Here is a 14,891-nt window from a genome sequence, read left to right on the forward strand (position 1 = left end):
ATTTGAGAGACTCATGCCTCCTTATTACTTTGTAAGGAACAAGCTCCATGATGGCCTCATGACCCTCTATCATGTCACTACTTCGGATCAACTCGCAGATGTCTTGACCAAAGCATTGACAGGAATTAAACACTCAGCTATTCTTAACAAGTTGGATGTACGAAATACACTTCCAACTTGAGGGGGGTGTTAAAACTTAGCTACTGTCCAATCCTAATTATATGCTGAGTCAGCATGTTAGTTGTTGATTCTGTTAGTTTGCTATATAACTAATTAGTTGAGTAGGTTAGTTAGTTTAGCCATATGATTGTATATAAATACACACTGACGTCTTCAATAAGAAGCAGTTTTCATTTTCTCTAAGTTGATCCACATTATGAAAGATGCTCCTATGGAGCTTGTATCAATGATGAAGTTCTGAATTTGACACTGATTCGTGTGCAACTGCTCTGCCTAAGAGATGTCCAGAATGTTCTTTAGTTTGACACTTGAAATTTCGTGCCTCAACTACCTGATCGTGGACACCACTTTTATCAACCACGAGGGATTTATTTCCGGCCCTTTTTTCATCTAATATCTCCCGAGCATCACCGTGATATTTTTTAATCTCAGAGCCTCCTTTCGATGCTTCTTCTTGGTTTCTTGCTGCATTATTAACCAATAATAGTCGACATTCACTTTCGTACTAGTTGCAATAAAACGGCAGATTATCATACACAAACTTCTGAAATTGCTCCACACTTTTTCCTTTTTCCTTTTATTATTTAGTAATTATATCTTAGACTTTACCTTACCTTTATTTAGTAGCTCTACCTCGTACCCTTCTATTATTGTAGGTTTATCATTCAAATTATTGATGTATAACATTATGTAACAACGGAGAATGTAAACCATTGTATTCATTAAAACATTACATAAATTACGAAACATTACAACACAATACAATACATTATGAAACAATATGTAACAACCACTCAAACAAACAATTAATAGAATTGTCATCATGTTATGTTGAAAGTTCAAAAAAGGATTTTAGGTTGTAAGGTGCCACAACGTCTGGAGTTCCATTCCACAATAATTCCGTGTATTTTTGGTAGGCCTTCTCAGAGGGATGAGAAGAGTCGAAAAACAAGTAATCTTTCACATTATTACATAACTCGTACTCTTTTACCTGCCTCTTCCCTCCACAACTAAGAACCCCTCGAAATGGACCCGTTCCACAACATGCCGTCTCTGATATCTTAAAACCTAAACAAAACAGGACAAAATCATCGGTGCATAATATATAATCAAACATAAAAATACTTGATTTTGAATTTGAAGAGATAGAACATACCATATTTTGTTGGATTATCAATGCTATCTGCAAACACTTTGAAGAAGTTAAATATTGTATACTTAAATCCAGGCAATTGCTTCTCTAGTTTTTTGAGCATTTCTGGGAGAGCTGAATTAAAAAATTTGGCCATGTTTGTGACCTCCTCCATGCAACTTCCATTTGTAACTCCCTTTTGAAAGTTGAGAGCCCTAATAGTGGGAATACAACCTAAGGGACCCAAATTAAGCATCACAAACTTTCTCCCTCCTTCCCTGTAAACTCCCTGTTGCATTCATTCATTTAAACAAAGCACAAAGAAACGAATCCGTCAGCCAGTTAATGACCTCCCCATTTATTAATCCAATTCAATTTGACATGCCCTGTTAAGCCGACCTAAACGTTAGGCTGATATATAATCTAAATTGACATATCAGTAATGTTGTCAAAATATTTTTATAAAAATGTCTATTTTCTTTTAATACCGCTGGACCTCAACATCTTTACATGTTCAATATTGTTATATATAAAATAAATTACTCTATAATTAAATAAACCATAAGAGAAAACTAAGAAATTTTAAAACTGCCCAAGAGTTGGGCGGGTGAAACTTTGAACCATTATCTAGTTCATTTTGACCAAGTCATTTCAACCCAAATAACAATTGGGCAGGTAAATAGCTCAATTGATTTTGACCTACTTAAATTTAGTTCAATCTGTCCATTTGACACGCCTAGATCTAACTACTCTCTTGCCAAAACTCAACATATTGAAATGGAAGTAACAATATCTGATTTATTTTATCAATAGATAATTTATTTTAAAAAAAAAAAAAAAAACTAGCTGTGTTTGGTAAATTAAATCAAAAGAAATAGAAAAGATGAAAAGTTAAGTTGATTACCTTTAAAACAGAAGTCAAATTGCCCATAATAATCTGTAGATATTCTTGATCGAAATTTGGAGAAGTCGAATTTGCTGCTAAATGGGCAAATACATCATTACTGCCGCTGCTAAAAAAATATACAGCATTGGCCAGGATTTTATGGGACTCTGTTTTCCCCACTTTCTTCTTCAACAGTTGTGTCACGTTTTCGAAATTTTTCAACTGAGTTTTAAGATCTATAACCTGTCCAATAGAAACCCAACATTTTTAAAAAATAAAAAATAATCCCATCTAATATCAAAACAAAAAAGAATTACATAAAAGTAATTTTTTCATTTTTTTTATTCTCTGTCCTGTGGTGAGCACCGCTCTAGGTAAGCCATGTGTAACATGTTCGACTCAGAAGTAAAGAAATGAGGATTTTTTTTCCTTGTTCATACTGAGTCAATAGAAAGGACACATAAAATTGAAACAAGAATTGTATAAAAGTAATTAGTTAATGGAAATATCGTCACTTACAAAGCCACGACTGGTTTCAGCCAAACAACCAGAACCGCCTGATGCAAAGTTTACTCCATGATCGAAATGTTTCTTCCCAATTTCAAAATATGGCGGAATAAATGGAAAATTAGCATATTCAGCTGCAAAATACAACTAATTATAATTATGTTCAGGTCAGCCTCCACAATTAAATGCTTTCACAAGAATTGACCAAAATGCGAATAAATTTACAGATAAAATCAGGAATGAGGCGTCCATTGGAGTTCCTGCCCGTAGGGTACTTGAAAAATGATTCTCCATACGGCAAATAATTTGCTTGGAAGGTAGCAGTGGTGTTGATGTAGTTATTATTTCCAGGATCGAAAATTGAATCGCCGAACACGAAAAGGGCAGGTGGTTGATGAATATGGTTGCGAATACACAAAATTGGTGTGGCAAAATATGCCACCAAAACAAAGATGCACAAGCTTGAGATCAAATTCATTACAGTACTAGTTTGGTTTATATTTACATAGAATTGGAAATATATGTACATATATATATATATATGTAGAGTCATAGAGAAGAGAGAGTACTAGAGGTGTGCAGAATGATTCAAAAAAAAAAAAAACGTGTCTGCATCGACTATCGACTCGACATGAAAATGTGTTGGCTGCCTGGCTATTATTTTTGGGTAGTAAACAAGTTAAAACATGTTGTAAATTCTTATATTCAAATGAATAATCATTTATATACCCTCGGTTTCATCTTATATGACCGTATTAATTAACGGAAGGTGGGGTTATAAAAAAATACTTTTTAGATATATTATAACAAGTGTATGGCTATATAAGGAAAATACATCATCAAGGATTTTGTCATTTGTTAAACCAAGGAGCAAGTTGATATAACCACACACGAGTTGAATAAATGAACTTCAATTATTTTTTATTTTTTAAAAAAGAAGAAAGGAAGACTCCTTTCTATTGTTTGGGAATACGCAGACTTAACTCAGTTAGTTAAAAGGTGGTTAGAAGCAGTGGCTGAGATAGAAATTTTATGAAAGGTGTTCAAGTATTACATAAGCAATTTTTTTTGATAAATGGATACACTGAAAAATTTAAAATTAAACTACGTAATATTAATATTACTTTTTTTTTTTACGAATAAATGTTCCAAAATTTTAAAAAATAAATTGCATAATATTTAGCTTTAATACTTGTGTTTAATTTAATATGAAGTATACGAACAAAGCAAAAAAAAAAAAAAACGGGGCGAGGGGATTAAGCTTAAAATGAAATCATTTTTATGTTTCAAGTTTTCACTATCTCTGATGACGACAACAATAATGAGACATGAATAATTGAGGCAGAATCAAACGAGGTATTTTTTTGTTCGCTTTATGAATAGTTTAGACTTTGTTTATTAACTTTAAGTAAATAATTACATTTAAATTTTATTGCAAATTTTAATTAAAAGAAATAAAAAGTCCAATTCATTGAAAATTCAGTGTTTTCACTAATCTCTGATCACGACAACTATAATGAGACATGAATAATGGAAGCAGAATCAAACGAGGAATTTTTATGTTCGCTTTATGAATAGTTTAGAATTTGTTTATTAACTTTAAGTAAATAAACAAATTATGAACTAAGTGATAAATTATCTCTTGATTTTTAAACTTGACAAGCAAAATATGAACAACTATTTTTAGTACAGTGAATAAGTAAAAGTGGCCAGAGAGAATACTTTAATTTGCACTCATTTTGAGATCATAAATCATATGAAATTGGATTTTATTTCAATTTCTATAATATTTCTTGTGATTTGTCTTGATTCTAATTGTGATTCTTATTCATTTCTTATACCAAACAAATTGTAGCATGTTTGCTTCTAGAAGTTCTTATAGTTAGGATAAAATGTCACAGAGAAATAGTCACTTGAATAATAATGATTAATGGGCACGATTCGTTTCTTTATACCATAACATTGTTTAAATAATATGTATTGTTAGTTAACGTGTACCTTACTAACTCTCCTTTTCTTAAAATAGGTATTAGAGTATTACTTTTAATATTATTTTTTTTCAAGAATAAATTAGAGTTGTATATTTTATTAAATTAAAGCGCCAAACACAATTATTTGCGAAGGATGACATCTGATCAGTGCCGGCCCGGCTCTTGACTAAAGTTGGTAAAGCAGGGGATTTCCCATTTTTCAGTTAAAGGTAGATTTGTAATTAATTTTTTAGTATTTTAAGGCTTTTCCATCATCTTTATTGTGCCACTTCTCTCATCACATTTTGGTTTTAGATCACCAATTTTATTGAGCAGCCCGTAAATAAAGATTGTTGTTGAACAAAGTAACTTAAAACAAAGAACATTCAATCACAAATTATCCTTCTCCAATTGAATACACAATATAAAATGCTCATTGCATGAGGACTGAGATATATATGAAGTCATCTCATCAAATCTAAAGATTGACGCTTCATAAATTGAACACAAGATCAGAAATAGCAGTAGAGATCAAGCACTTTTACATCAAATTTTGCATTCATATTTTACTTTCCTATAGTAAGCATTAACAAAAGAATTCCACCATCAGGTTATGTTGAAAGTTTAAAAAAAGGATTTTAGGTTGTATGGTGCTACAACATCTGACGTTTCATTCCACAGTAATTCCATGTATTGTTGGTAGGCCAGCTCACTAGGATGAACAGAGTGGGAAATCAAGTAATCTTTCAAATTTTTACATAACTCATAGTACTCTTTTACCTGTTTCTTCCCTCCACAACTATGAATCCCTCGAAATGGACCCGTTCCACTACAAGCCGTCTCTGATATCTTAAAACCTAAACAAAACAGGACAAAATCATGAGTAAATTGAGGGTCTTCGTTACTTTCCCTTGTCCCTCGAAGCAAGAGTTTTGTGTACATATGAATGGAAAAGACTTTTAACGTTAAAATGGTAATGAGCTAATTGTTGTTAATTTAATCACTACGTAAAAATATACTGGTAAATATGTATTGACAAAAAGATAATTACATTTTCACCAATTAAGAAAATGACCCACATAGGAGTCAATTGTTTTCTTTTTATCTTGCATATGTTACTTCATCAATTATTGTTGTGAACTAAGCTCTTTCTTTAAGGTAGAGCACAATTATATACTCCGTTATTTTTACTTGCCCATTATTAACCCTTAATGAGAAATAAATAATAAAATTATAATTTTACTATAGTGTCCTTTGAATATAATAGATTTAATGTTTTGGAAAATTCATATATTGAGAAATGACTATAATTAAAAATAAGGACAAATTATGAACAAAGTGATACATTATCTCTTGATTTTAAAGTGGACAAGCAAAAAATGGACATCTATTTTTAGTATAGTCGATAGATAAACGTGGGAGGGAGAGTACTTTGCATTCATTTTGAGATCATAATTCATATGAAATTGGGTTTTATTCCGATTTCGTTATTTCTATAATATCTCTTGTGATTTGGCTTGATTCTGAATCATTTCTTTAATTTATACCATATTGTAGCATGTTTGCTTCTAGAAGTTCTTTTAATTATTTTTTTTCAAGAACAACTTAAGAGTTGTATATTATATTAAAATAAAGTGCCAAGCACATGGATAAATTTGTTTATATTTTTCCATGAAGCATATGGATATTGTCAATATGCCTCAAAATTAGAGTGAGACGTGATAGGCATTCGACTTTAATGGGCTGTCAAGTCTAAAATTGTATTGAAAATAAAAACTGAAATTCATAATTATCTACTGAGATATGAAGTTATCTCATCAAATCTAAAGATTGTCTCATCACAAACAAGAACAGAAAATTACTAGAGATCAAGCTCCTTTAACATCATGTTTCACATTGTTTATTCTTCGTATAGTAGAAATTGTGAGGTGCTACAAGTACAACATCTGGAGTTTAAATGTTTGAAAAAGGATTTTAGGTTGTGAGGTGCTACGACATCTGGAGTTCCGATCCATTCCACATAAATTCGGCGTATTTCTGGTAGGCCAGCTCAGTGGGATGAACAGAGTCGAAAAATAAGTAATCTTTTGATAACTCCATGAATGGAGATTAAGACTTTGAGAATTTACAGAGCATTTGAAAGAAGAAGAATGAAGAATCTTGATGCAGTGAATCTGTACATACATGCTTTTATATACTACCCTCACTATGAATGAATACAAAATATCTCTAACAAACTTTGTAACTAACTATTGCCATGTCATCAGCTAGTAACTAATTTTTGGAAGCTTCTAACTAACATAACCATAAGTTTTGTTATTTCTGCATTTGCTAACACTCCCCCTCAAGCTTGTGGTTGAAATATATTTTTCATTCCAAGATTGCTTAGTAATAGATGGTGTTGTCCTTGTCCATGACTCTTTGTGAGTAGATCAGCAAGGTGATGCTTGGTGTTAATATATTCTGTCTCCAGTATTCCTTGACAAATTCTTTCTCTTACAAAGTGACAGTCTATGTCTATGTGTTTTGTACGCTCATGAAAGATAGGATTAGCTACTATTTGTATTGCTGCTTTGCTATCACGTACCATTTTTACTGGTACTGTTATATTAACTCCCAACTCTTTGTATAAGCCTATCAACCAGGTTATTTCAGTTGCACAAGTGGCCATGCTCCTGAATTCTGCCTCAGCTGAACTTCTTGACACAGTCCCTTGCTTCTTAGACTTCCATGATATTAATCCTCCTCCAACCTTCACTAAATACCCTGTAACTGATTTTCTTGTTTCAAGACATGCCCCCCAGTCAGAGTCATAATAAGCTGTTAGCTGGGTAGTTTGTTCTGCTGGCATTAGTAAACCGAGACCAACTGTTTCTTTGATGTATTTTACTGCTCTTAATGCTGCCTCCATATGTGACTCCTTAGGACAATGCATGAACTGGCTAAGAACTTATGCATAAAAGCAAGATCAGGCCTAGTCATAGTAAGATAGAGAAGCTTTCCTACCAACTTTTGATACATTGCAGGATTAGCAAGTGGTTTATCATGATCAGGACTTGAACCAGTCACATGCTCATCATATTGAATTGATGTGAGTCTTTTGTTCAGCTCCAAAGGTGTATGAACTGGTTTTGCTCCTCCTAGTCCAGTTTCAGACAGTAGCTCCAAAGCATATTTCCTCTGTGTCATCAGGATGCCCTTGTTTGATCTAGAAAATTCAATGCCTAAGAAGAATTTTAATTCCCCTAGGTCCTTCATTTTGAACTTATTTAGAATTTCCTGTCTTGTATTACATAGAAGCTGGTGGTTGCTTCCAGTGACTAGAAGATCATCTACATACACCAATATCACCACAATATCATTCCCACTTTGCTGTGTGAATAGAGAGTAGTCATAATGACTTTGTTTGAACCCCATCTGGACTAGTGCCTCAGTTAACTTCAGGTTCCATTGTCTAGGTGCTTGTTTCAAGCCATACAATGACTTGTGGAGTTTGCAGACCTTGTGACTCTCCCCCTGTCGAGCAAAACCACATAGAATGTCCATGTAGACCTCTTCGTGTAAGTCACCACTCAAGAAAGCATTGTGGACATCCATCTGATATATATACCAGCCTTTGGAAGCAGCCAAAGCAACCACAGACCTAACAGTCCCCATCTTTGCCACAGGGCTAAAAGTCTCACCATAATCAAGCCCTTCTTGTTGACTAAAACCTCTAGCCACAAGTATGGCTTTGTACCTTTCAACCTCCCCAGAAGCTAAGTACTTAATTTTATATATCCATTTGCAGCTAATAGGCCTCTTACTAGGTGGTAGATCCACTATGCTCCAAGTCTGATTGTTTCCAGAGCTTCAAGCTCTGCTTGCATAGCCTATCTCCATTTAGGATCATTAGCAGCTTCTTTAAATGAACTAGGTTCAGAAACAGCTGAGTAAGCACTCAAGGCCATTCTATGTGTTGAAGACAAGTGATTGTTGGACAAGTGATCTGCTAGTGAATAAGAACATGCAGTAGACTTAGGCTTAGAAACAAAGTCCTGCAACAATCAAGGGGGCTTGGTGGACCTTGTTGACCTTCTAAGAAGCACCTCAGTAGGTGGAGGGATCACACCAGTAGACTCAGGTGAGGCTGGTCGAGCACAATCAACAGAGGAAGATGGTGGAGACAAAACAACTGGAGGTGGAACAGGAGAGACATAGTCCATAATTGGAAACATAACATTAAGTGAGGCTTGGGGATGTCTGTAAGGAAATAAATCTTCTTGAAACACCACATGCCTATTTACAGAGAACATTTTGGCTTGAATATCATAAAGAATATAGCCCTTTTGTGTGGAGGAGTATCCCATAAACACATTAGGAACAGCTCTTGCGGAAAACTTATCAGGTTTCTGAGGACTTGCAGCATAACACAAACAACCAAACACCTTGAGATGAGACAAGGCTGGAGGATGCCTGTACAATTTTTGAAAGGAAGATTTGTAGCCTAGTAATATTGTAAGGATTCTGTTTAAAATATAAACAGCAGTGAGAACACACTCCCCCCTAGAATCTCAAAGGGATAGAGGCTTGAAATCTTACAGCACTTGCCATATCAAGAATGGTTCTGTGCTTTCTTTCAGCAACCCCGTTTTGTTGTGGGTTGTACACACAAGTAGTCTGATGTAGAATGCCCATGTTACTCAATAGAGTTTGAAACTCACTACTGAGGAACTCACAGCCATTATCAGACCTGAATGTTTTAACACTTGTGGAAAATAAGTTTTGAANGATAGAGGCTTGAAATCTTACAGCACTTGCCATATCAAGAATGGTTCTGTGCTTTTTTTCAGCAACCCCATTTTGTTATGGGTTGTACACACAAGTAGTTTGATGTAGAATGCCCATGTTACTCAATAGAGTTTGAAACTCACTACTGAGGAACTCACAGCCATTATCAGACCTGAATGTTTTAACACTTGTGGAAAATAAGTTTTGAACTCTTGTAAGAAAATGTTGTATAACAACTATGGAATCAGCTTTTGAAGCAATCAAAAATACCCACGTATATCTACTGAAGTCATCTACAATTGTAATAACATACTTCTTTCCATTGTGAGTAGGAATTTTATAAGGTCCCCACAGATCACAATGAATCAATTTAAATACAGCAGTAATGTTATGAACACTTAAAGGGAATGGAAATTTAGATTGTTTAGCTACAGAGCACACAGTGCAATGAGAACAATCTGTGAAGTTTAGGGATTTGAGAGACTCATGCCTCCTTATTACATCAATAGGAGCATGTCCTAATCTCCTATACCAAACATCACTAGAAACAGACTGATTAGATACATGAGATACACCAGTAGTGTGAACTAACTTCTGTGAACTAGACTTGTGACTTGATTTTTCATGAAGGATGTAGATTCCATGCTACTATTTATCAATCCCCTTCACCTGACCTGTGGAGAGGTCCTGGAAAATGCAAAAATCAGGAAAGAATGCTACCATACAGTGTAATTCTTTGGTGAGTTTTGAAACTGACAACAAGTTGCACTTGAACTCAGGGATAAAGAGAACATTAGATATGGAATTGTTTATGATGACATAAGAGCTTCCAACATGAGATACTGATACATCTTTTCCATTTGGTAGGTGTATTATATTATCTGTATGAGAAAGTGTCTTCTTTGCTTTATCAACAAGGTCCATGTTAGATGTAATATGATGAGAGGATCTTGTATCAATAATCCATTTACTGCTACAGCTACTACTACTACAAGATAAAGTTGTAAGAGAGCTACATGCATTTGCAACAGTGGCAATGTTTGCAGAAGGCTCTCCTACCTTGTCTCCTCCAGACTTTATGAGTAGGTGTAATATCTACTGATATTGATCTGAAGTGAAGAATGCACCACTAGTTGATCCTGTACCAACTCCTGATTGACATGAGTCATTTCCACACTCTTCTGAAACAGTAGCTTGATTAGCATACATATTTGGCTTCCTTTTAGATTTGAAATCTGCAGGATATCCAACAATCTTATAGCATTGTTCCCTAGAATATCCTTTGCACCCACAATGCTCACACACAAGTAATGATTTCCTGGCTTTGTAGCTTCCTCCAGAAGTACTAGCACCACTGCTATATCTACCACCAGATCCTCCTGAGTATGAACCACCTGCTCCACTTGGAAAGGAGTTTTTAGATGTACCTGCTCCACCACTGTAGGTGTTGCTTCTATGAGTATGAGTATACATTGTTGTTCCTTCTATCACCCCTGAGCTATTATAAGCAGAACTAGCTAGATTTATCAGACTCTCTTGGTCAATAATAAGGGCATAAGCCTTGTTAAGTGTTGGCATTGGACTCATCATGAGAATCTGGCTTCTAGGAGTTGAGTAGGACTCATTTAGTCCCATAAGGAACTGTAAGAGCCTTTGATAGTCATAGTGTTCACCAAATTTCTTCGACTCTGGACAAGGACAACTAGGACAAGGCATAAGAGCATCGTACTCGTCCCATAGATCTCTTAGCCTAGAATGATAGTCAGCAGCAGACATAGTACCCTGCACCAGTGTGTGAATCTCTCTATGCAAATGAAAAATCCTAGATCCATTTACTGTATCAAACCTCTCTCTCAGATCTAGCCACACTTTTCGTGCATCTAAAGCATACACTACAGAGCTTAGGAGTACTGGTCATACAACATTCATAATCCAGCTTAATACTACAACATTGCACTTTTCCCACTGATCAAACAGAATTGGTTCAAACATGGACTTAGGAAATCGTCCATCTACAAAGCCTAGCTTGCTTTTCCCTACCAATCCAATCCTAAAAGACCTACTCCACAAAGCATAGTTTTCTTAACTAGTTAACTGCAGAGAGATCAGAGAACTACCTGGAGTATCAGTGTGTTGAAGAAATAACGGATGATTGTGATCAATTACTAGAAATACAGCTTGAGTTGAAGTTCCATTTCCAGTGCTTGTCTCCTCAGATGCACTTCCATTTGCCATTGTTGTTGAGCTTTACTTTTGATGCTTCCTTTCAATTCACCTTTGAATCAGTGGTGAATCTGAGCACCTTTTGCTTAGCTACTTGTTGTTTAACCCTTCACGATCGAGGGCTTTGATACCATGATAACTCCATGAATGGAGATTAAGACTTGGAGAATTTACAGAGCATTTGAAAGAAGAAGAATGAAGAATCTTGTATTAATGTCTTGATGCAGTGAATCTATACATACATGCTTTTTATACTACCTTTACTATGAATGAATACAAAATATCTCTAACAAACTTTGTAACTAACTATTGCCATGTCATCAGCTAGTAACTAACTTTTGGAAGCTTCTAACTAACATAACCATAAGCTTTGTTATTTCTGCATTTGCTAACATCTTTCACATTAATGTTACATAACTCGTACTCTTTTAAAAACCTGCCTATTCCCTCCACAACTAAGAATCCCTCGAAATGGACCCGTCCCACAACAAGCTGCCTCTGATATCTTAAAACCTAAACAAAACAAAACAAAATCACAAGTAAATTAAGACTAAGGACACATTCTTTATATAAAAATTGAACATTTTACTCTGTGTTTTCTCTACATAATATTACGATTCAAGAACCATATTTTAATTTATTGCCAGAGCCATGAGATTTCTGGCACAGTGGTATGATAAATTATACATATTCTTACATAAATCAACAGTGCACAATATATAATCGAACATAAAGATACTAGATTTTTGAGTTCGATGAGATAGAAAATACTCAAACAGCTGGATTAGCAATGTTTTCTGCTAATACTTTGAAGGCATTGAAGATTATATACTTAAATCCAGGCAATCGCTTCTCCAGCTGTTTGAGCATTTTTGGAAGAACTGAATTAAACATTTTTGCCATGTTTGTGGCCTCCTCCATTTGTAACTCCTTTTTGAAGGTTCAGAACCTTAACAATAGGAATACAACCTAAGGGACCCAAATTAAGTATCACAAACTTTCTCCCTCCCTCCTCGTAAGTTCCCTGTTGCATTAATTCAAAGAGATATGGTCAAAAACACATTTTTACTATTATTTTTTTCTTGAATTTCATAACTCAACTGTGTTCCATTTTCTTACTTGAAGAATCACTTTAGGGCCTATTTGGAAAGCCATCGTGGTAATTGGATTTTGTGTAATTACATTGTCTGTCCTGTTTGGTAGAACATGTAATTACTTGGTCAGCATGTAATTGGTGTAATTGACAGAGAGTAATTACACTCTCCAATTTACAGGGAGAGGCTGTGAATTGCTGGTAATTACATGGTGTAATTACCACTGATTCTTCTTTTTATTTCTATTTTTATTTTCTTGTTTTAATTTTTTTATTTCTATTATTTTATGTTTTTTTTATTATTCTAAAAATTTCTAAAATTTTATTTTTTATTCTTTATTATTACATTTCATTTTCTTCTCATTTTCAACCTTACTTCACGTGATTCAATGCAATTTTTTCGTATTATCTATTTCTTTATGACATGCTTATTTTCTCATTTGCATAATTTGAATATATAACTTATGTTATATTTTTCAGTTTCATTTGTTTTAGTAATATTGAATTCACATTGCAAGTCATTTTTTAATTAGACATGATAGATTATCTTTTTGTCAAACATTTTAATAATTTATGACATATTATTTATATATTAATATTTTATTAAACATGCATATCACGATGTTCATAGAAACTTCATACTTTTAGTTTTTATGATCAATTCAATTGAAATAAATTAATTATTTTTTCATAATATTAGTTAAGAACATATGTTTATTAATTAATATATTTTTTAAAAATAATATATATCTTAAATATTTAATTTAATATCATTTATAAAGTTTCTTATTTGTCTAGTATAAAATTTAAATAATTAATTTTTATTTTTAAAATTTAATATAATTTTATGATTGCATTTGTGCATCAAAACAAAACATGTGTAATTACACTGAGGCAAACAAACAGGTCAGTGTAATTACTAGATTGTGTAATTATTAGGCTGTGTAATTACTACCCTAGTAATTACATTAATTCCAATTAGCAGGTGGCTTTCCAAACAGACTTAATGAAATAGAAAAAGATCGATATTAAATTCATTAGTACCTGTAATACAGAAGTCAAATTCCCTATAATCATCTGTATATATTCTGTATCGGAATATGGAAAAGCCGAATTTGCTAATAAAGGGGCAAAGAAATCATTACTGGCAGTGCTAAAAATATATACAGCATTGGAGAGGATCTGTTTGGACTCTGTTTCACCCACTTTCTTCTTCAACAGTTGCGCCACGTTTTGGAAATATTTCAGCTGTGTTTTAAGATCTATAACCTGTCAAATGGAAACCAACATTTTGTTATGATGCTGAAGCAGTAGCAATTCGTGAAGAGTTGGAAAACGCTATGGAAATTGAATGGTCAAAGTTACAAAGTTTGTCTGATGCTGAAAAGAAGTAAAGTTAGAGGCTATTTGTGAAGTTTCTTTGAAGATGTATATGTTCTACCTATTCCTAAATCTTGGAATATGGTAATGCACAATTTATGAGAACTTGTGACAATAATTAATCAAGTTGCGGAAACTATTCCATTTTTTTCAAAAATATATTTGTGTAAGAGGGAATTTTGCAAGTACAGGTGGACGTTCAGACGGTTTGGATTGGATATGAGAACTTCCATTTGAATTTTTTATATTCGGATTGTAAGAAAATAAAATCCAAACAAGTCCGGATGGGATCGGTGGTTTTGAGCCTATATATAAGTTGGGTTACTCCTCTTACAAAAAATGAACGTCTTAATAAAGCATTCATGTCAAATTACTTAAATAATTTCTCATTCCCACTACAAATCATCCAAATAAAACCAAAAATGACTAGTTTTTTTTTCTGAAGTCAATGGCATGAACTTCGTTTAATTCTCCCTGAAAATAATTCAGTTTGAAATGCAATTTCCTGCTTGTAGTTTACAAAAAAAGTGTGTTTTCTAATATCTAAGAGTTAGTGGTGAAAAACACAGTGAAGTATCACATTTTTGTGAATTTCATATCTGAACTATGGGGTGTGCAGGTTTCACCAAAGACTACTCACTCTCCCCCCCCCCCCACCCACCCACCCCAAAAGAATTTAAGTTTATTTTTTTAAAAAAAATTCAACTTCAAAATTTCATTTTTTTCACTCCTACCAGCCCCCTCTCCCCC

General features: G+C 33.8%; 1 protein-coding gene and 1 pseudogene across 1 annotated transcript; both read right to left on the minus strand.

Annotated features, from left to right (window-relative positions):
* Positions 1-1,006: 1,006 nt before the first annotated feature.
* Positions 1,007-3,183, minus strand: LOC125852268 (GDSL esterase/lipase 5-like). Its single transcript, XM_049531999.1, has 5 exons — positions 2,931-3,183; positions 2,718-2,839; positions 2,217-2,441; positions 1,337-1,601; positions 1,007-1,248 (listed from the first exon to the last, which is right to left on the minus strand). Exons 1-5 carry the CDS (start codon positions 3,181-3,183, stop codon positions 1,007-1,009), a joined length of 1,107 nt encoding a protein of 368 aa, XP_049387956.1.
* A 2,116-nt stretch (positions 3,184-5,299) lies between these two features.
* Positions 5,300-14,891, minus strand: part of LOC125852267 (GDSL lipase-like) — an 11,182-nt pseudogene continuing 1,590 nt past the window's right edge.

The sequence above is a fragment of the Solanum stenotomum genome, unplaced genomic scaffold (genome assembly GCF_019186545.1).
Source record: "Solanum stenotomum isolate F172 unplaced genomic scaffold, ASM1918654v1 scaffold33167, whole genome shotgun sequence".
Classification (NCBI taxonomy): domain Eukaryota; kingdom Viridiplantae; phylum Streptophyta; class Magnoliopsida; order Solanales; family Solanaceae; genus Solanum; species Solanum stenotomum.

What these genes read in the sequence shown, in the direction of transcription:
- LOC125852268 (XM_049531999.1), bottom strand. Translation starts at nt 3,183, where the DNA reads ATGAATTTGATCTCAAGCTTGTGCATCTTTGTTTTGGTGGCATATTTT. An exon ending in ATTTGACTTCTGTTTTAAAG is followed by an intron (nt 1,602 to 2,216) that starts GTAATCAACTTA and finishes TGAATGCAACAG; the next exon opens with GGAGTTTACAGGGAAGGAGG. An exon ending in TGATAATCCAACAAAATATG is followed by an intron (nt 1,249 to 1,336) that starts GTATGTTCTATC and finishes TGTTTTGTTTAG; the next exon opens with GTTTTAAGATATCAGAGACG.